The sequence below is a fragment of the Balearica regulorum genome, chromosome 1 (assembly GCF_011004875.1).
Source record: "Balearica regulorum gibbericeps isolate bBalReg1 chromosome 1, bBalReg1.pri, whole genome shotgun sequence".
NCBI classification, from domain to species: domain Eukaryota; kingdom Metazoa; phylum Chordata; class Aves; order Gruiformes; family Gruidae; genus Balearica; species Balearica regulorum.
The window spans coordinates 159,351,502-159,372,260 of NC_046184.1; the positions used below are offsets into that span (position 1 = coordinate 159,351,502).

Below are 20,759 nucleotides of genomic sequence, written 5' to 3' on the forward strand. Positions count from 1 at the left end.
ATTCTGGCTAAAGATTACTGCAACTTCCTTCGCTCAGTGTTTATTATTTTTTATCTGCCTTGAAATGGAAACTGTCTTTAACAAACATATGCAGAAATACCAATGTTGAAAGGCTGAGAAACTGGCTTGAGAAACAAACTTGATCTGTCCTTTGCCAGTTACTAGAAAAACTGATTGGAAAGCAAAAGTCAAAAAAATGCTGAAGTTTTGTACTATTTGTGTATATATACGTGTATATGTTTGTATGTATAAGCCTTATATAATTACACAATGCCATAACATCAACTATCTGGCTCTGAAACGTGCCAATTTTCCATTTGTTTACACACAGCGAAGAAGCTCTGAGATCATTTTTCCAAAATGCTGTATCTAAAATTGCTAATTTGTTTACATGTCTCAGCTAAAGATACATCAAGAAATCCATCCTAAAAACCCTGGCTTTTCAGTTACTCTGCCTAACACCCATGACAAGTTCATGTGACCAAAACTGCATGTTCCCACCTGCTCCAACGCACACTGGTACTATCAATTCATATAAAGGAACAAGGTAAAACTAGAAAGATCCCAATTTGAAGGTTTTATTGCATGACCTTCATCTTGGATGAAATCAATAACTGCTTTTGCACTTGCTGTGCTGCAAAAACTATTTTCTCCCTCTATCTTCAATAAAAATCAAACTCCAAACAGTGAACAAAGGTCAATAATTTGAAACAGGTTAACAACCGATCAAGAGTTACATTCACCTCTTCATTATCACAAACATGAAAAAAAAAAGGTTTATTCACTTTCTCCATTTGTCACTATTTGCATTAGTTGTGGCACAGACATGGCAAACAGAAAACCAGTCGTGACTGCAGTATCCAATGTAGGCAATTCGCATTTAATTTCCTAAGTCTCGGAGATAATATAAACTGTTAACAAGAACATACCAAAGTTAGGGTTTGGTCTTTGGCACTCTAGATAGAATCCTACCACGGAATGTCCTTAGCGTGACTTTGGAGGCATACTTCAGAAGCTTGATTAAAGGCTGCTTCCTAAGGATGGCAATTTACCTTTATTATACAAGACAGACTGCCCTAGTTCTCTGAACTCCAGCCCCATTTCCCTTGCCTTCTGCTCTTGCTCTGCTGCTACACTCAGCAGAATTTTAAGCAGTTTTAAAGTTAAACTTTCAATTACATTACTATATTTGGAAATACACAAATGCGCCAGACAGCAACACCATTGTTTCACTTCAAGTCTTATTTTAACTTACAAGCTACCCCTCAGGATTTCAACTGGATGTCTTGAGGTATAAGTTCATATTCATCATCAATAAAGATATAACAACACAGACTTTCTTGTTCACCATGCAGAAGATCGATCTGAAAAGTAAGAAAGCTACCTCCAAGTGCTGCCTTAACAGGGAGTGAAAGGAGTAAGTGGCCAAGGTTCTCCAGCTTCCAACATGAGAAGTTCTGTCATTGCTCTTTCCTACCCTCATCACTGCAGACTCCTGGGCTACACGGAGATTTCATCTCCACCATAAAACGTAAACCAGCTCCCAAATCTCTCTGCTCAACTTGGGATATATTTCTGCATTCTCACTGTCATGACTGAACTGAATTATATAAGGTGAACATAAAATAGGATTAATGGCTATAAACTTAAGGCACAACTGAAGGAGTGGAAGCACTGTTATTCATGTCATTTAAAACTAGACCGCACGCATCTATTACTACTAAATGATAGAACCCTGATCGAAAGGAAGACAAGAAAAAAAGTATTTCTCTCTCATTTCCCTGATGTTATGACTGCTTAAATCAATATTATCCCAGTATCCCCCAAGCTGAGTCAAAAAGGTTCAGGCAATTACTTTACATAACCAACTTGAAATTAAATTACATAAAAGGTCATTTTTCCCATAACAGTCTCATTTGCATTCTGTCCTAGAAATGTATTTCCTATTATCAATTGGGGGGGGGGGGGGGGGGAGGCGAATCTACAAAACAAACAAGTCCTGGTTCTATGCCTGGGTCTGTTACTTAATACTTGAAAAGTGACTGCTTTCTGATTGGAAAGAATAAAAATTAAAAGCAAACTGGGTAAGACAAAGTACAATGCATAATTCGGATCCATACCAATGCAGGCAATGTTTATATCATTCCTAGTTCCGTTTTAGCTTGAGTTTTTTCCCTGATGGATTTTGAAGTTGATCATTACAGATGGCACGTATACCAAGTAGGCTGAGGTAGAAAAAGTTGCATGTTATTAGAGGTTTTAATTTCTTCTGAAGTCCGGCAGAGCTTTGCTCCACCCAGATGGCCATCATTGTCTGCGGATGCAATCTCAAACCATTCAGAATAGCGAAGATGTGTCTCAGATCTCGTAATCACTTACAAGATGGATGCTATAGCATACAGAAAGCAAAACGTCTACTATTTTGAATTATAAAGGGATTAGTGACAGACCAAGAAACATTTCTTGGCTCCACCTGTCAGAAAGAAGAAAGTGAAGCAAGCTATCTGTTCAGTCAATTTTTATAATCCAGTAGCTTCGTAAAATGAAGACAAAGATTAGATTCCAGTGTGGAGAAGATGAGTGGAATTAACAGCAACCATCCTCTCTCTTCTGACAGTAACACAGACATTCCCCCTTCCAACTAATGACAAAAGTCTCCCGACTTAAAAGTCCCATCCACCTAAAAAGCACTTTCATTCATAACAGTCACAGAACGACCAAGGTTGAAGGGACTTTGGGAGGTCTTTAGTTTATTCAGAATGCCACCCCCACCCCGAGCAATCTCAACATCAAATTCAGATTAGGATGCTCGGAGGTTTGCGCAGTCGGGTCCTGAAAATCTCCAATTTATGTGTACCTCACTGAAGAGCCTGGCTCTGTCTTTTTGGGAACCCCCTCAGAGGTATGCAAAGGCTTTCTTGTTTCCAGGCTAAGCAAGCCTGGTTCTCCCAGCCTCTCCTCATCGCTCCTCTGTTCAAACCCCACTACAACCCTAGTGGCTCTTCGCCAGACTTACTGAAGTTTATTGACATCTTTCTTATACATGTGAGGGGGTTAAAACTGGACACGGTATTCCAGGGGTGGTTTAGTAAGTGTTGGCTAAAGCGGAGTAATCAATCCCTTCAACCCATACAACTATAACAAACACAACGCATCTACAAGCCTTCACCTCATACACACTCTCTGGAACCAATACACAATTGCAGGAGGGAGGTGTTTCCTCTTTCTTCCCTTCTGTATTAGAAATTAGTTAACAAAGGATTGTCTATCAGAACAAATGCTCTTTCTCTCTACCCAAATGAGGAAAGCGTGCTAGAAGAGGGGCAAGTAAAGGATTCTTTTTCCTTTTCCCCTGTGTTTTGGTATGGCTTTTGCAATAATCTCTTGGAAAATGCCTCATTTCTCATTTGCATAGGATGTGTCTCCCAAAGAGACCGACCAAGCATTTGAGATGTCATTTAATATCCAGGAAAAGTAGACCATTTTAAAAAAAAAATCACAGCATTCAAACAGATATCCAGGAAGAGATGGATTAACTGTGAAACACACTGAATCCAAAGAACGATCCCATGCATAGCGTACTAACCTAAGAATCCTTGAGTTTGCTCTTTGTCAAGGACTCCTCTTAGATCTTTGTGAAAACAGAGACACTTTCTTTGCCTATAAAATAAGGATAATAGATAGTTCATTCCTTTCTCACCAGGCAGGTTAGGAAATACAGAGGTGTCCCAGGCTGCTTGGAAGCCGTTGAAGGACAACTCGTCTGACAATACCCTATCCAATAGTATGGGCTACTCCCACAGGCCTGGCAAACATTTTTATTCTGTGACCAAAGTGCTTGGAGACCACTCTAAGACCGATGTATTTGTGTCATCTGACCCAGTCAGTGCCACTGCATCCACCCTCCTCCCAAAATATCCATGTGTGCTCAGAGCAATAACCCACTGCCAGCCAGCATTCTAACCATCCATCCATCCCTCCTCCTATAGACAACAGGAGGGTACGACAGCAGCTGTTTCCCACGCTAATTGTAGCCTGAGCAAGCTTAGTTTCAGCACAGCAATATTTTAAAATAACTTGGAATACACAAACTGGTTTTGTTAATGAATGCTTATTTAAAGAATGGAAGAAAAAGAGTTAAATCCTAATCATGAAAATTACTAAACATTCCCATTCTAGATGTAATTTGAAGTGGGCATCAGGTTAATGGAAAAGCTGCTGAGATATTTCTAATAATTAATTTTTCTTAACTTAGAGTAAAATCCTTCTAATAAAGGACTTATAACAAAACCCTTGAAAATGAGACTGGAAAACAAAGCATCTCTTATTTTACTCTTAACTAAAACTAAAGTTAATATTTAGATTTGAAGAAAAATGCACATAAGAAATGGGCCAATACATCATGCGGTCACCAGAAAACACAGCTGATGTTCATTACCAAAGACCAACAGTGGCAATTGTGTCATTTACAAAAGAAAAACACAGGATTGTGCTCAAACGTTAATACAGCACACATCTTCGTTGATTTTTTTATTTTTTTAAGTTTTCCAAATTTAAACACTTCTGATATGGATTTCTACTTTTAACACCACCACATATTTCTAGGTATTTCCAAATCTACTTTGGCTACACATTGCTCTAATTTTTGACATTATCTCAGATATTTCTTTACAGCTACACATCTTTTATAAATAATATTAAGATATATGAAACCACTTCATTTTCAAATCCTCCGAGAAAGTTTACCCTGGGTATTTATATAAAAAGGTTAGATGAACTGAGTAGGCGACTTACATTGCATAAGTTAACTTGCCTTTGTTTCTCTTGCTGAGCTTCTACCCATCATCTGCCCACCACCCTTCCTTGCCTTCAACAGTTCCCATTAGAGTCTTTGCATTTGCAAAAATATTATTGAATAGGTACTTAAAAAAAATCCTCTAACTCAATACACCGATTTTTTTTTTTATTTTTTTTTTTTTTTTTAGCCATAAGAGTCTGATCCAGAGCAAACTACATCACTACAAGGGCTCTCAATTACTTCAGGGAGCTTTGAATCAGTATTCAATGGATAATTACTCCTGACTTGAAATACAAATGCTTTCTAATAATGATATCTGCATTTTTTTGTCATTAAGGTGGCTAACGTATGCTTGTATTTGATACATGCAAGGAGAAGAGCAAAATTTTCATACAGCAGGAACAAAGTCCAGTCATTTCACATGTCCCATTCATTAGTTTATCTTATGAACTGTCACAATATCTTTTTGTGTATTCTGGTGTCTAGAGCAAAAGCTTATCTTTAACACTCTGTTAATATAATATTACTGTTTACCTCAGTGACATGAATCAGCCATTTGCATCAGTGTGTATGTGCACACAAATACGCGCATCTACAGTTCAAGTCAGATAACCCCAAAACAAATTTCTTATAATCCTTCAATTTATGGACCAACAAGTAATTAACTGATTCTATACAGGTTAACACTGCAATATAAAATATTAAAACAAAAATAAAAGAACAAAAGACAAGAGTGCCTTTCCATCATCAAAAATACAGAGCAAGGGGTCTCCTCCTGGTTCAGTAAAACCTGTTCCAGCTTCTTACAAGTGACCAAGGGCCCCAACAGACACATTATGACAAATGAGGGTAGAATGGTTTGGGGTTTTATTGTTCCCAGTTGTGTGCCAGGTGAGGCTGGCTTTTCACGACACAGTACAAACCTACCTAACATCTTGCATCCTCGCCTTTCTCCCTCATTCCCTTTTCCCCATTCCTAGCCTATCACTCACTTTGCACATCTGCTGAAGTTCACCCGATTCCTTCGTGAACTAAGTCAATGCAAGAATTCTTAAAAAAACCTACCTGAACAAAAGCAGCAACAATAAAATAAAAACGCCATTTTCTGGTGGTTTAGGGAAGTGAATCCACTCAGGAAAAAGACTGAAGAGTCCCAGAACCATCAAAGAGACAGGACATGGGATTTCATATGAAAGTGTCTGGGAAGAGAGACAGACCAGCTTATCAGCAGCACTGAGCCTTCAGAGCAGATCAGAGTACCCTCAAGTCTATGCTGGATGAAAGCCAGCTGACTGACTTGGCGATTAGTTAAGTACACCTTAGCAAAGATGACAAAGGAACATTTGAGAGTTTCAACCATCACAAGCTTACTGCCACCCAAGGTGACTAACTCCTACTGCTTTGGTTGCAGTCAGGAGCCAATAACAAGCCAGATGCATTAATCCCACAAGTAGGACTGTATCACACAGTTGCCAATTACATCATGACATAAAGTAGTTCTGTGGATGAATATTCTTTGCACCAAACACACACACTGAGTCCTGAGGTAAGAAAAATCTGCTCTCCTCCTTAATGAGACAATTTTGGCAAAGCGCCCATCATGTCCAGTGACTGCCAACCTGGCAGCGTTGTCTCCAAAGGGGGATGAGGATTCTGTCACATTGGATTACTGATGAATGGGGGAGAAAGGAATCTCCATGGGATTCATGAAGGACCCATGAATGATGAGCTGTAAACATTGTTGGTTTTGTTTTTTAAAATAAGGAAGAGGTTCTGCCTGATGAATGCCAGCTGAGATGTGAGGCCTGTATGGAAGGACTGGGGCTCTGACCACACAGGTGAAGAAAGCATCTACAGCAGATTGGCTGGGAGAGAAGACAACCTTTTAAAATTTGATCCTTGCAAAAGGAAACCAATCTGTTTAGTTACATTTCTCCATCAACTGGTGTTAACACAGTTTTGAAACAGAGTTGTTTGGGATGTTGGAAGGAAACATTTGCATTTGTGTTAGCCTAGTGTATGAGTTACTAACTTCAAAGTGATGCCCATTACTGTGTGTACCGAGTATTAAGACCAGGTGACTGAAATACTCTGATAAAATGCCAGATCCTCCAAGACAATGCTAAAGTGACTACAAAGGATGCCAAACAGCAATTCTAAAGATGCTGCACAAACTCACTGGAAATGCAATAGTGTTGAGTAAAGAGAAAAACTTATCTTCAGTTAACAGTAGGAGCACAGTCTGTAATGAAGCACAATAGCATGGTATAGTTGAATTGATGTTTATTTTCCATATTTCGTATCAGCTACGAATCGTTTTTCTTGACTTTGGATGCACTTCATTTACTATTTTGTCACTAGAAGTATGTATTTGCCTTCTTGAAAGTAAAGAAAATAACTGTTTCAATTATATTATGCATTATTTAAAAACTCTAATTGCATGTATGCACAGATACATTTGAGAAAAAATCTGAAGTGATTGGGGAACACATCGGTCTATAAACGTAAAGAAATAATTATCAGAAACAACACCTCAAGAAAAAAATCTAAATGGAACAAACCTTTAAAACCATCAGGATAGACTTCAGGAAGGAATTTAGTGCTTATGTCTCCTTGAACAAAGCGTGGATGGACAATCACTTCTCGAAGTAAAGAAATATTGTGAGCCACACCTGAAAACAAAGTAACAATACAAAATCAGGTAAACGTATTAAATACAAAATTACAGTAGGAAACAACTTATAAAAATATGAGCTCTCATCTTTGTAGAATAAATACTTGTTCACAACTTAGACACCATAGTAGTGATGTAATCAACGCCAGATTTACCACTTTTGTTCCACTCCTGCCTCAGGATACCCTCCTCAAATACTCAGTTTAATTAAGAAGCAAACCTTCCAAATTTTCCCCTCAGTAAGTCTAATTCAAACAGTTAAGTCAATGACAGCACACACAACCAAAAGACTTTTGGTTCAGTCCTAGCAGATACAGGCAAGACCAGAGCCATCTCCTCAAAACGACAGATTAGTCATGACCAAAAGTACCAGCTCCGTTCCAGTGAACTCTGGCCCAACTTGTCATCCTGCCACCTTACCTACACACTCTCCTGGGGACGATATGTGCCATGGTACACCCCAATCACAGTAATGGATGATAGTAAAAAGTTTCATCACATATATAATCTTATAACATTTTTATCATTTGTAAGTCATAAGAGACTCCTGTGAGAGAAAGAAAGAAACCCTATTGCTTGCTCCATATATACTTTTATCCAACTTTGCCTGGCCAATTCTTTTGTTCCCCCTTTAGCACCATTCCATGATCCTGCTAGGCATAGAGCTCCCTCCCCCTCATTTCTTTAATTCAAAAATTACTCATTAAAGAGCCCTTATATCCTTTGTCCTTTAATTTCTTTGAATATTCAAAGTATTTTCTTTTTTCTGGATTTCATCTCCTTTCATTCCACTTCTCAGCCTGTTTTTGTATTTTTCATTCCCTTCTTTTCCCCTGCTTTTTGTGCCAACAAAGACAGACAACTTCTAAGAAATGCAATCTAAAGCTACACAGGTCATAGGATGCTGCCAGTGTTAGTCTGGTACTTGCACACAAAACAGTACGCCCTCTGCCCCTTTCTCACAGATGAGTAAAAGATTAATTTGTTTTCTCAGAGAGGAAAGGAATAAACCATATCCCGTTTCCAGCATAGGATGGAAAAACCATAATCAGGAGTAGATGTTAGCACAAGATATGTACTCAGGATAGTTAACATTGGAAAAAGATTGCCCAGGGCAAGATTCTGGAGTAAGTGAAAATGTTTAAAAACAGGTTAAAGAAACACCTGTCAGGATGCAGTTATAGTTGGTATACCTTAGTTCAGGCAGTGGGACTAGATGACTTTCTGAAATCCTTCAAGTTTTATTTTTTCTTTGAATTTAACAGGGCTGTGTAACTGAGTAACTGAAAGCTAAACTGCACTTTGCCAGAAGTACTTGCAGTTTTGCACTGAATACTATGGTCATTAAAAGTCATTTCACTGAAATTTTAAATACAAAGAAGTATTTACAGGAGGTGGGAGAGAAAACGGAGGTGCAAAAAAATCCCTGAGAAAAAAATCCCCAGATAATTTAAATTATCTTCTGCTTCCTGCACTCCAAACAATTTTCAAAGTATCAGAAAATACTTTCTCTTTTGGGAGTAGCACACAGGTCATCTCTGGAAAGTGTAAGATTATGCAAGTAGGAGGAAAACCACCATCTTTACCTCAACTCTCTTCTCAATTTTGGAAAGAGATTGTAACAGAAAATTTGAAGAGCCACCACAGTTCAGTCCCAATACGACTACACAGAATAACACTGCCTTATAAACATGAATATTTCTGAAGAGAAGCTGAAAGAGACGTGCAATTCAGGGGCACAAACGCTGTTGCATCCAGTCCAGGTCTGGCTAAACAAGGAAGGTGCTATAGGAAAGAGGTTATCCAACCTCAGCTGTGCGGTGTGCACATTCTCACCCTTCAGGAAATACAAAGTAATTCAAATTCTTTCCTCTCAGCGTCAGAGGGACAGGCAACTCAAATCACATTGCGTTTTCCAGGTCACATGAACTTTGGTGTTAGGTGCACACCTAAATGCAGAGCACATCACAAGCTAGTTTATTTGTAAAAATTTGCCTGTGCACCCATCTTTCTTGTGAAGCACAAGATTCTGAACTTCAACTTTACATGCGTTTACTTACAAGTTATTATGACTAATACCGTGATGACACGACTAGGACAGTTATTTGCACTTTTTTTTTTCCTAATAGCTCTAGTTTAAAATAACATGAATAAGAATTCATTGTAAACTCAGGTGTCTCAACTGCAAATTAAGCTATTTGGATTCTTTTCCCCCATCGAGATCTCACCAAAGCAAAAACACTAGCAGTGCAGCAACCGTGAACTGCTGTAGCTCAGAAGGAGCTCCTACTTCTTTTCCCTTTGTGTTTTTCCAGTTTAGAAGCATGAATAACATTCTTGTTATTTTATGTGCAGACCAGTTCAAACAGTTTCAAAGCTTTTTTCCCCCTACAGTCTGCTGCTGGTGTGAATTTTCAAGCTCTCTGTGTGGCCGTCACTGAAACCACTTTCAACACACAGACTCAGCCTCATTGAATCATGAAGTCATAGCTTTAAAGACTCGTTCATGAGCCATTAAGTAGCACATTACACAACCAGTTCAATGACGACAAGATAAAAATTTGACCATTTGATTAAAAGAGGATCAGCCTCCTTGCTGTCTGTGACCTAGATAGTCATTCATGGACCCTGACTTCATAAACACTGAATGAAACCCACATTGCACCTCCACTAAACAAAAAAAACTTTAAAAAAAATGTTATTCTGAACAACCAGAACTTAGAAACAAATAAAGTCTTTCTTTGGCTGATATGAAATCCTCCCCAAATTTCCCATTTGAAGAGTAAATTGAAATAGATTTTCATCTATTAAGTACAGCTTCGGAACTATTAGACAACAAAGAGGAGCCCTTCAATGCTCCCCGACTTTGAATCCAGGATTTAAACACGCTACAATGTGTAACCAGATCACCTCATGTTTTTCTTTCCTAAACTGCTACAAGATCCCTGGCAAGATGATGGCTGATGACAGATGACAGAGCTTGGTCTCTCAACTGACTGCCCCAAAAGACCTGAAATCAAAAAAATACTATGAGTATCTTAATTATTTCAAACTCATGTGCATCAGAAAAATCAGAGGTTTCCACAACGTTTTAAGTTCCAAAATTCCTTTAATGAGTTCGATAGAGCAGACAAGCCTTGGTGTTTGTGAAGCAATATGATGTATGTATTTTACATATGCAAATTAAAATTTAATATGCAACAGTTTCCCTTTAAAGTATCATGAGATGCTATCTATCAGTCCCCATGATCATTATGTGAGCAATGACTGCACAGTTGATCTGCGTCTCAAAACTGAGTTGATACCTTCAACGATGTTCCCAATCCTATGGCTTTAAAAAAAAAAAGTACCAGTGTAATCCTTCAGAAGTCTAGAAGTTTTAGATTTGCAATTTAGCGTGACCTCTGTCAAAGTTCATAAGGTCTCCATCTGTGTGTGAGTAACTGCTAGGCTACAGAAATATGGACCCCTAGAGCAGCTTGCTCCTGACTACCTGCTGCTTCCAAAACACTGGCCAGACATTAGCCCCGCACTCTCACAGGATCAAACAGAGGCTAACAGGCAGTGCTTATTTCATGCAAAGTTAGACACTAAACTGAAGTATATTGTATTTACGTTGCAGGGGTTTTCAGAGAATTTTTCTTTTTCTTGACCAGGTCTGCAGTCTGCCAGGAACAAAATCACATCTGTTAACCTGACAAGCCATGACATTTCCAACAAACAAACAAAATCCTAAACTATATCAATTTATTTCCCCTCCAGAAAACATAATTTCACTTCAACATCATTTTTTTACACTGTTAAGACTGATACAGAACTGCAGTTAGTTATATTCTTCTTTTCTCTATGTCAAAATATAATAAAAAATAATAATCAGTGTTCCTTGTACCTCTATTTTTTATTTCACTTGGCTATAGTCTTCATACAATATTACATCAGTAGAAGCTCAGTTTAAGACATACTTTTTGAATTTCAATTTTGACACATTATTTCCCAGAATACATTTCTAAAAAAAAAAAAAAAGAGAGCAGACTAGCATTTAACTTGGGGAGATCTAATGAAATTTTAAAAAATAATAATTGTATTTGTATGTTTTATATATGAAGAAACATATTTCTGAGGTTCAATTAATTTTCCAGTTAAATTCTAGTTATTGCCTAATGAATACATGAGCACTCTAAATAATCACATTGTTCAGAGCTGATTAGTAACCACTATTTGAAGAAGTGCTCATTAAAAAAATAAAATAAAACTATAATCAGAAGAAATTATTCCCCATACTGCCTGACTCTATCTTGCCTCTTTCCCCTCCTCATTCTCCGGATTACATCTGCCTTAAAACCTTGCTAAATATACCAGATTTTTCATTAGCTTACAAACTGTAGCCTAACTCCTAACCTGTCTTACCAAGAAAACGTGAAGAAGAACAAAACAATAAAATTTTAAAGAAAACAAAAAATTGTATAGCAGGTTTATGAACAGGATATCACACCATGCTTCTACTCACCAAAAATCAGAACTTGGAATGCCAAGGCACAAAACCCTAGGCAATGTTTTCACTATAAATATTTACTGACACTAAACATATTCAGTGTTGATTAGCCTTTTTACAGTATTAAGCTTCTGTCATCTTGATGTCTGCAAACACAAATCTGCATTTATCCATGTGAACTTAATTGGAGTCCTACATGCGCCTCTGTAGATAAGCAGTTGAATATACTTAACTTGCTGATAATTCCAAATTGTGGTAAGTGGAATAGAAAGAACTCTATCTGCATACTTACTGATTGCAAAAACAATGTGTGGAGTACAGTACTAGAGGTTTCTCTTTTTTAAAAAAATAGTAAAGCTAAATTATCACCAATCAATTTAAATACTGAATAAGAACAAATGCTATGAAGTTTAGGATGCATCCCAGTTGATTTCTCTAACCAAAAAATTAAAAAATATTAACCAAGATCTGCACTGAGCATCATGAAACACTGATTATGTTACTCTCCACTTAAAACAAGAACATTATCAGAGATGTGCACAGACAACAAAAACACTCCTTTCAATGCATGAACTTTTCAAAGTCCATGATTACTACCCAGCTAGCCTCCATGTTTGCAATTCCAAAAGTTGCCATAGTATTCCCTAAAACCCTCAACATTCAGCTGTTTAAAACTGTCTTTCAAAGCTTGTGCTTTGCTTCAATTCACTTCAGAGCAGGCTATCTGCATACAAAGTCCCATCCCAAAAGTGAGAAGAAAGGCTTTTCAAGCTTTAATTTTAAGACACAAACATCCACATAAAGTTCTCATATAGGATCAGTACACCACTGACCCTCAAAGTTGTACATGTATTTCAATTAAAACATTAATTCTTTCAGATATTTAAAGTCTTGAGCTCACAGGCCTCATAGACCAGAATAAAGGGGGAGGAAGAAGATAACATATGGTAATATCCTACTGTAAAAAACATTAGTTCAAACTGACAGTAGATTTTGTACTGCATGGACTTCTGAACCTCTTAATAAGATTATGCAGCTCATTATTTATGGTGTTAGTAAACACGTATGAATGTTTGAATCAGTAGAATAATTGGAAGCAGAAGTTAAGCAGGCTTTGTCAAGAACAAGTGAAAGAAAATGGATGGCCATCCTGCCATCGCCCCCTCCTCAGCCACTCCTTTATTCTAAAGGAGGGAATAGAACACCAGGACAACATCATATGCAAGGGGCCTAACTAGAAATAACAGCATGTGTCTTTCAATGCTTCTTCAACCTGCCACACTGCATTTCTTGTAGTTTTCCACTGCCACAACTTTTTTTCTTGATTAAAAAAACTGCCTCTGATAAAAAAAAAAGTACCTTATTTTATTTCCCTTCTCCTACACCACTAACATCACCTTCCTCTTTTACCTCATCAGCTTGTACTTCAACTGCCCTTCCCTCTTTCTCCTCCATGATGCGGCAGTCTAGAACCCTTCCTAAACTACTTGCCGTAAGGTTCCGCTGACAAGCTGCCCATCCCACTCACTCCCCTGTGACTGGCTTAAGAGGAAAAAAAAAAAAAAAAAAAAAAGGAAGAGAAGCAGAGGAAGAATCTTCCCTCATGCCAGCATCTGTGCTCCGAGCTGATGTTACCGAGCATCCTGAAACGGTCCCTTCTAGTGGTTTGAAACTAAGTTTGTTTGTTGCTTTCCCTTTTCCACTTTCAGTTTCCACACTGGGAACCCACAGGTCCCTCTTGCAAAGGGTCAGAGAACACAAAGACTCTTGCAGAACTCCCAGCCCGTTACCTCTCCTACACAAAGGGGACAATCCATGGTTCAAGCTGTATGACCTGCTGCAGCGCTTTTTTAAAGCGCAACCAGCAAAACGAGGCCCATTTCATTCTTGTTTAAGAACAGACGCTGTATGTCTTTTGCAGGAAAAATGGCTTAGACACAAAGATTGTTTTGTTCATAACACCCATGAGCACACTGGCATACCTGCATGGGATCAGAATACAGGAAAGTATAAAATTTACAAGTATCACTGCCTTTGAGAAGTATCTTTCAAGAGATAAAAGACAAAATCATTAGTTAAACCCAAATGTCATCAATTACTGAAAGTTTATTATGAAAACCTTTGTACCTGAAAATTAATTTATTTGAAATTATGATAAAATACTAAAATTAAAATAGGTTGGGGGTTTTTGGGTGTTTTTTCTTGGAAAACCAAGGCCTTCTCCACAATACTAAGCACAGTATTCTTTTTTCCTCCCAGTTAGTGTGTTTACAGCTGCAAAAAACTCAAGACAACAGTTTCTGCTGCTGCTGTTCTGGCAGGTGTCTCTTCATATCAAAGAGTTAACTTCTAACATTGTTCACACTTACTTACCACTTTTCTGTTTTCTTTTCTATGATTGCTCTTTTACCTCATCCTGGAAGATCCCCCTGGTTGGTGGCTTCCTTATTTCCCCCTCATTTCTACTACTCCTTGCTCTCTCTGCTGCTTACTCTTTTCTCAGGTGCCCCTTTTTCCACTCTTCTTTCTCCCAAACGGTCTACTACATTCCTCTCTCCCCACAGCAAACAGGATCTCAACAGATAACGGTTGACTTTACAAAAAGACTATAAATTTCATGTTACTGCTTTCTATTTCAATCAGCAGGGAAGATAAAAAGCAAACACAGGTCGAAGGAGAGATTACAGGAATCTCTGCACTCAAGGATATGAGCCATCTGCCCAATCAGACCTCTGGTGAACTGATAATCAGTTCTACTGGCTGCATAAATATATCCATTTATTTAAATAGATAAAAACAATTTTCATACATAAACTTTCCAGAATTTCATACTAGGTTTTATACATGCCTTTAAATGAACAGATTATTCAGCATCATATATTACATGACAAACACATGCCAAAATCTTAAAGAAACTGTGAAGAGGGAAATCACACATTATGTTTATCCATACAGTACACATGCTGAAAGGCCTTCTTCCAATACCCTATTTCTGTTGTTCAGATTAAAAAGAAGGAAAACCTTAAGTTCCTGAAGAGTGGCATAAAACAAGAGAAAGATGAACCAGTAACAACAGTGCAAGCTCCCAGGAAACAACTCATGCCTCATCCCGATGAGCAACATCGCCTCTATGCTTGACCGACGGCTTGAACTTCTCAGTATTCACAAATTCTCCAGTAACCACTGCATAAGATGAAAAGTGTATCTGCTTGAGACAAATCTGGGTTAGACCCTGAACATTAATCATCCCTGAACTATACTGGAAGACCCATGGATAAAAATATTACCTAATTAGACTCTTCCTCATTCAGAAGTCTCAACTGATTGTTAATTCCAAGCAGTTCTCAGTGGAGGAGTCTGTTGCTAACAGAATAATTTAGACTGTAAAGGACCTTAGGAGATCATTTAATACAATCCACCACTCAAAAAAGTGCTATCCTAGACTTTCACCTGCTCCCATTAATAACCCTGTAGATATTACACAGGAAATAAGATGCAGATTACATTCTCGCGACCACACTGAATGTATCTTGAGTTAGTCACGTTGTTAGCATCTACCAAAGAAGAGACTGCAGAATTTCTTATTTCACCATGTGCAAGTTGTTACTAGCCCAAACTGTAACAAAATATTAAGGCAATTGGCATTTTCAGAGAATAGCATTGTTACAAATATCACAATTTGATTTATTCAGCATTTATAATCGAGATACTGCTGTTACAGGCACTGTATGATGCAGTCTTCACTGCTTAAAATATTATTTACTTAAGTTTTGCATAAGTCTGCTTTCTTTGCAAGTATTAGATTACATTTTTTTGAAAATTTAATGAATTTCATTTCCTTCATGAAATTCATTGTCAGGCAGATTTAACCGGGAGGAACAGCTGAACCATGGATTCAAGGCAGGTACTATCAGGTCCTAGAAAACAAGTCAACAAAGACTGCAGTCTGAGGACTTGTTTCCTGTGAGTGGAATAGAGCTAAAAGGGAATGGGTGATTCTTGGATATCCTAAAGCCACAGCAGTAGAAATTGAATGTCTGCTCATACAGCCAGTAGACAAGGATCAGCAGCGTTAAGTCCTTGCACTTCACGCTGTCAGCGTGCCTCAACTCAGCCTGGACCAGTCACCTCCTGGAGGGTCACTGTGCTGCTTCAGGCCCTGGACTCTCTGCTGGGACTGCCACGAATGACATTATACGGTGGCACTTGTTCCAAGAGGACATCTGTCTTCTAGGAACTGGATCAAGACCACTGATTGCACGCAGGTCAGCAAGCAACCATCAAAATATTAGCGACTAAGAGTCCTTACCAACTTTTGCCTGCTTTGAACTGGTGACACAGAAGTGATGGGAAAGACTCCGTGTTCCATTAGCAGTCCCTAAGCTACCCATTAGATGGTCCTTGACCTGTTACCCAGTCACCCCATCCCATTCCCACCCTATGTGAGTGAACAAGCATTTTTGCTTACAGGAATGTTGCAATTCTTGGGAATTTAAATCTAAATTCTCACAGTGTATGCTTTCAGTACAATTCACATTGACTTCAGCTGGTATTGCTTAGCTAAAATACATTGTAACTCAGAAGAGACTTGTTACTTACAGGGAAAAAACACACTGTCTCTAAAACACAAAGCAAACATAAAAGCTGCTTCCAAAGAAATTGGGGGGAACAGGGGCACTGTCTTCAGAAACAGGAATACAGAGCACACTAAATAGTTATGTACAGGCTCGCTATTCAAATATAAAACCAAGTAACTTCAAAACCAGGTAAAAAGCTCTGTTTTGTATCTTTTGCTACTACTAACTCAATTATGGAGACGAGTCCATGTGAGGCACTTTCACATAAGATCAAAATGCTTTAATAGTGTTTTACATAGCACCTAACATTTTAACGCAATAATATACACAATCACTTTAGGAAACGAAATGCATTAAATTGCTTTTACTTTTCTGATGCTTTATTATTTTTGTCCATTTAAATACCAATGTATTACTACTACTTCATCACCTGTTAAGCTTACTTGAACTTATTAGAGACAACTCCTCTGAACAAGGAGGAGTTCTGCACGTGTCATAGAATGGTTTGGGTTGGAAGGAACCTCAAAGATCATCTAGTTCCAACCCCCCTGCCATGGGCAGGGACACCCCCCACTAGACCACGTTGCCCAAAGCCCCATCCAACCTGGCCTTGAACACTGCCAGGGAGGGGGCATCCACAGCTTCTCTGGGCAACCTGTTCCAATGCAGTTCAGAACACTACAGATAAGATGGTTTCTACAAACCACCCTATCAAGCATCATTCACACTAGGCAACAGAAGAGATACTTCAATATCCAGGAATGTTTCATTTTAAATAAACCCTGAGAAAAAACTACTAGCTGTGCAAAACTACACGAAAATCGTGTTGGTTTTCAAACGTAAACCACTGGCCACTGCAACTAAAAATGTTTTCTGGAAATTCATCTACTTTTGAAACCTGTGGTACATTAAAATTTGTCCTTTGTGATACTTAAAAAAAAAAAAAACAAACCACATTCTGCCCCACAGTTCATTTATTACCTCTTTCAATATTTTTAACATATGAAGAGCACTTTAATGCATACATGCATACTAATAAAAGACTGTAAAAAATCAAGAATGCAAATTAGCAATTTTCACATGTAAGGTGTCATATCCTTTGTAGGTATTTATATATCTCTGGAACTGTTATCAGGTATATACATATCTGCCTAAAACACCTAAGAACAAACAATCAGGTTCTATCCCATATTATAGCACACAATAAAAGACGATGTTCCACACAGAACTCCAGTATTGTCAGTAAACATAATCCTTCTAGTATCATTTGCTATTAATACAATTGAGTTTGAATCCCGAGCCTGTCCCCATTAAAAAAAAAAACAACAAACAAACAAAAAAACCCACAAAACAAATTGCACCTCACATCAGTGTAGCTATAGCAGTATACATTTCTCTCATATAAATTTACCCAACTGTTACATAGCAGTGGTTTACATCAGCACATCATACTGCAATAGTCTAATGGCTCAAGTTGCACCAGTATAAATCCACTTTAGGGTTAGCAGTTCATTTACAACAGACAATCCTACCACCTAACTACACTGTGGTAGAAGGATGCTCATTTTCCCCTCAATAGGTAAATCTTTCAAGTCTAACATGCAATCCACAGTATTCAGCAGACAGCATTAAAGCCAAACCAAGTTTTACAGAAACATTCCTATGATTATCTACTGTATGAGGTCTCTCCTGATGCTTCTCCCAGCAATTCAGGGGAGAAATTAAATAAGCATTCCAAGTCTTTCTCCCATCTCAAACCATGGAAGAATCTGTCCAGCAACCAAAACAAGGAACAAAGTCAGCAAATCATCTAACAGTTGCCTTCCCGCCTATACTGGTTTTTCAAGTATACTGACTAGTACCGAAAAAAATAATTCCCACAAATACTCACACAGTTACGGAGTAAAATGAAGATTTTTGCCACATGACAGTTCCCTTCTCTAATCACCTCCATGAAAAGAAAGGGTAAGAAATCAATTTTTTCCCTCTCCTATCCTGAATTGTCCTTCCTATTTTCCATAAGACACTGAGGAAGATCTAAAGACTTCTCCCAAGCAAACCATGACTTCCCTCTCTAAAACTTAAAAGGAGTTAAAGTGGTCATGGCTGATTCACTCCTGCTGCTTAGAAAGGCTGGAAAAACGGCTGCTTCTCCTAGACAGTCAGTCAGCAAGACCTGCAACACATTTTGATCATCAGCCCACGTCTGCATTTGCCCAAATATAAACAATTATCTTGACAGTAAGAAAAAAAAATATATACACAATCAAATACTGCATTGTGATATTATCTGACCACAATCTATGTATTCAACTGCTATAAAATGGCAACTACTTTAAATTTCTTACAGTGCAGTGGCTTTTTTTTTCCCCTCTACAACATAATAAATGACTTATATGCTACCATTCTGTGAAAACTCTGTATGAGTTTAATGATTTAAATATTTATCTCATAATATTCAAGCAAAAACAATGGGGGAAAAAAATGAAGTCTCTTTAGATTTGATGCATCTTCTCAGCTTAATTAACACAAGCTTTTCCTGTTTTAATTTGCACTTAAGAAGCGGGAACTTTACTCAATTTGCTAATTACTACATTTTCAAGCTGTTTTCTTGAAATAGATGGCAGCCTATCACACTAGGAACCCAAATTTCTGTAGTTACCTCGAATTACGTAATTGTCCAAAGCTTCTTCCATTCTTTTCAGTGCTTCAGCTCTATTAGAGCCATAGGTAATCAGCTTAAAAAAAAAAAGAGACAAAAAAGGTATTTCAGTTACCTAGAAATGAGATGTTTTTCTCTAGAATTTGAATAGCATTTAAAATTAAAATGGTTTGTAGAACTTCTACAGTCACAAAAGTATTTCTCACACATTATCTATGCTTCAGAGGCACTCTCTAAAATATCAAGAGAAAACTAAGATCACTTAACCCATTCAATGAAAGAAGACAAATCACTTTTCCTTCACAAAACTTAAAGCATCTGAACAAGCTCTCTCTTCTTTAGGCACACAGAAAATTAGAGCAGATGTTCGACATCTAGTGACTCTCCTGACTTCTAATGCCCAACAAACTTTTAAGATTTAAGTGTGAATTTTTTTGACAACTGAACTCTGACTATAATGTAGTATTTTAATTTTACCAATTAGTAACTGATAAATAAGAACTAAGAGACATTATCAACCACTTCTTTCACCACTTCTTTTTGGAAGCCAGAATTATTGAAATTTTAGTTCTGGCGAGGTTGCATGAAAACCATAGATTGGCAGCACCTAAGTCTGAAAGTAATGGCTTCTGTTTAAATCAGAATCCTTATAATAATCAGAAACTGCAAGACAAATAATTACAGTGTCAAAAGACCAAAAAAAATTGTTTAGAAGTGACACTAAATTTCCTCTACTCCACATCTTCCTTCACTACTTTCACATTCCCTTGAGGCATGTTATGCCTAGCGCCTTTAAAATACTGATTTACCAATCCTTTAACATAGTCTCCCTCATTTAAAAGATGAATGTATAAAACTGGTGTTTCATATATTTAGAATATTGAAAAATAATCAACTCACTTTTGAGATCATAGGATCATAATAAATGCTAATATCACTTCCTTGTTGTATACCACTGTCAACACGTACCTTCAAAAAAGAAAAAGTAAAAATAATTATATATTGGGGAAAAAAAAATATTTCAACACAAGGATCAAATCCACCTGGCAGGCTTAAAACATAACACCCAAGAAGCTTATCGCATACTTTTTTTCCCCTTGAAGAACTAGAAAAATAATAATTTGTTTTCAGAGAAGCTGGGAGGGGGGAAGGGGAGCTTCTTCCTCCACCAGGAAAAATACTTGCAAGTTATTCTCTCCTTTAAAAGAAACATGAGTGCAATCTTCAATTGATAGTCAAGATTCTCTTTTGTTCTCCTACAATGCACAGTAAACACAATAAATTTGATCTAACAATTTAGGTTGTGTTACACATTCCAAACTTCAACTCTGAATGCATCCAATTCCGATTTAATCCCTGTAATAAAATACAGTTGTAATTATTCTTCTGACTGACAGCTGGCATGAAGGATGCCCCTTATAATCACATCCTTTCTGCATCTATATGTAATCACGTCCCCCCTGTTCCGCTACAGCCCTTCCAAGGGCTCCAGTAGGAATGCAAGTAGGGAGCATTCAGCAGGAACTTTGGAGCTCTGCTTATCAGCTCCATAGGAA

At 37.7% G+C, this 20,759-nt stretch overlaps 1 protein-coding gene across 2 annotated transcripts in view; it reads right to left on the reverse strand.

Annotated features, from left to right (window-relative positions):
- The window catches only part of PCCA (propionyl-CoA carboxylase subunit alpha), a 302,667-nt gene that overhangs the window by 140,471 nt on the left and 141,437 nt on the right, over positions 1-20,759 (reverse strand). For both annotated transcript variants that reach the window (XR_012833141.1, XM_075740848.1), the window contains exons 15-17: positions 20,104-20,172; positions 19,204-19,279; positions 7,360-7,470 (exon numbers count right to left, since the gene is read on the reverse strand). Coding sequence is in view for 1 of the 2 variants with exons in the window: in XM_075740848.1 (XP_075596963.1) it covers positions 7,360-7,470; positions 19,204-19,279; positions 20,104-20,172 (256 nt within the window). In the remaining variant the exon portion in view is untranslated. The remainder of the gene's footprint in view (positions 1-7,359; positions 7,471-19,203; positions 19,280-20,103; positions 20,173-20,759) is intronic.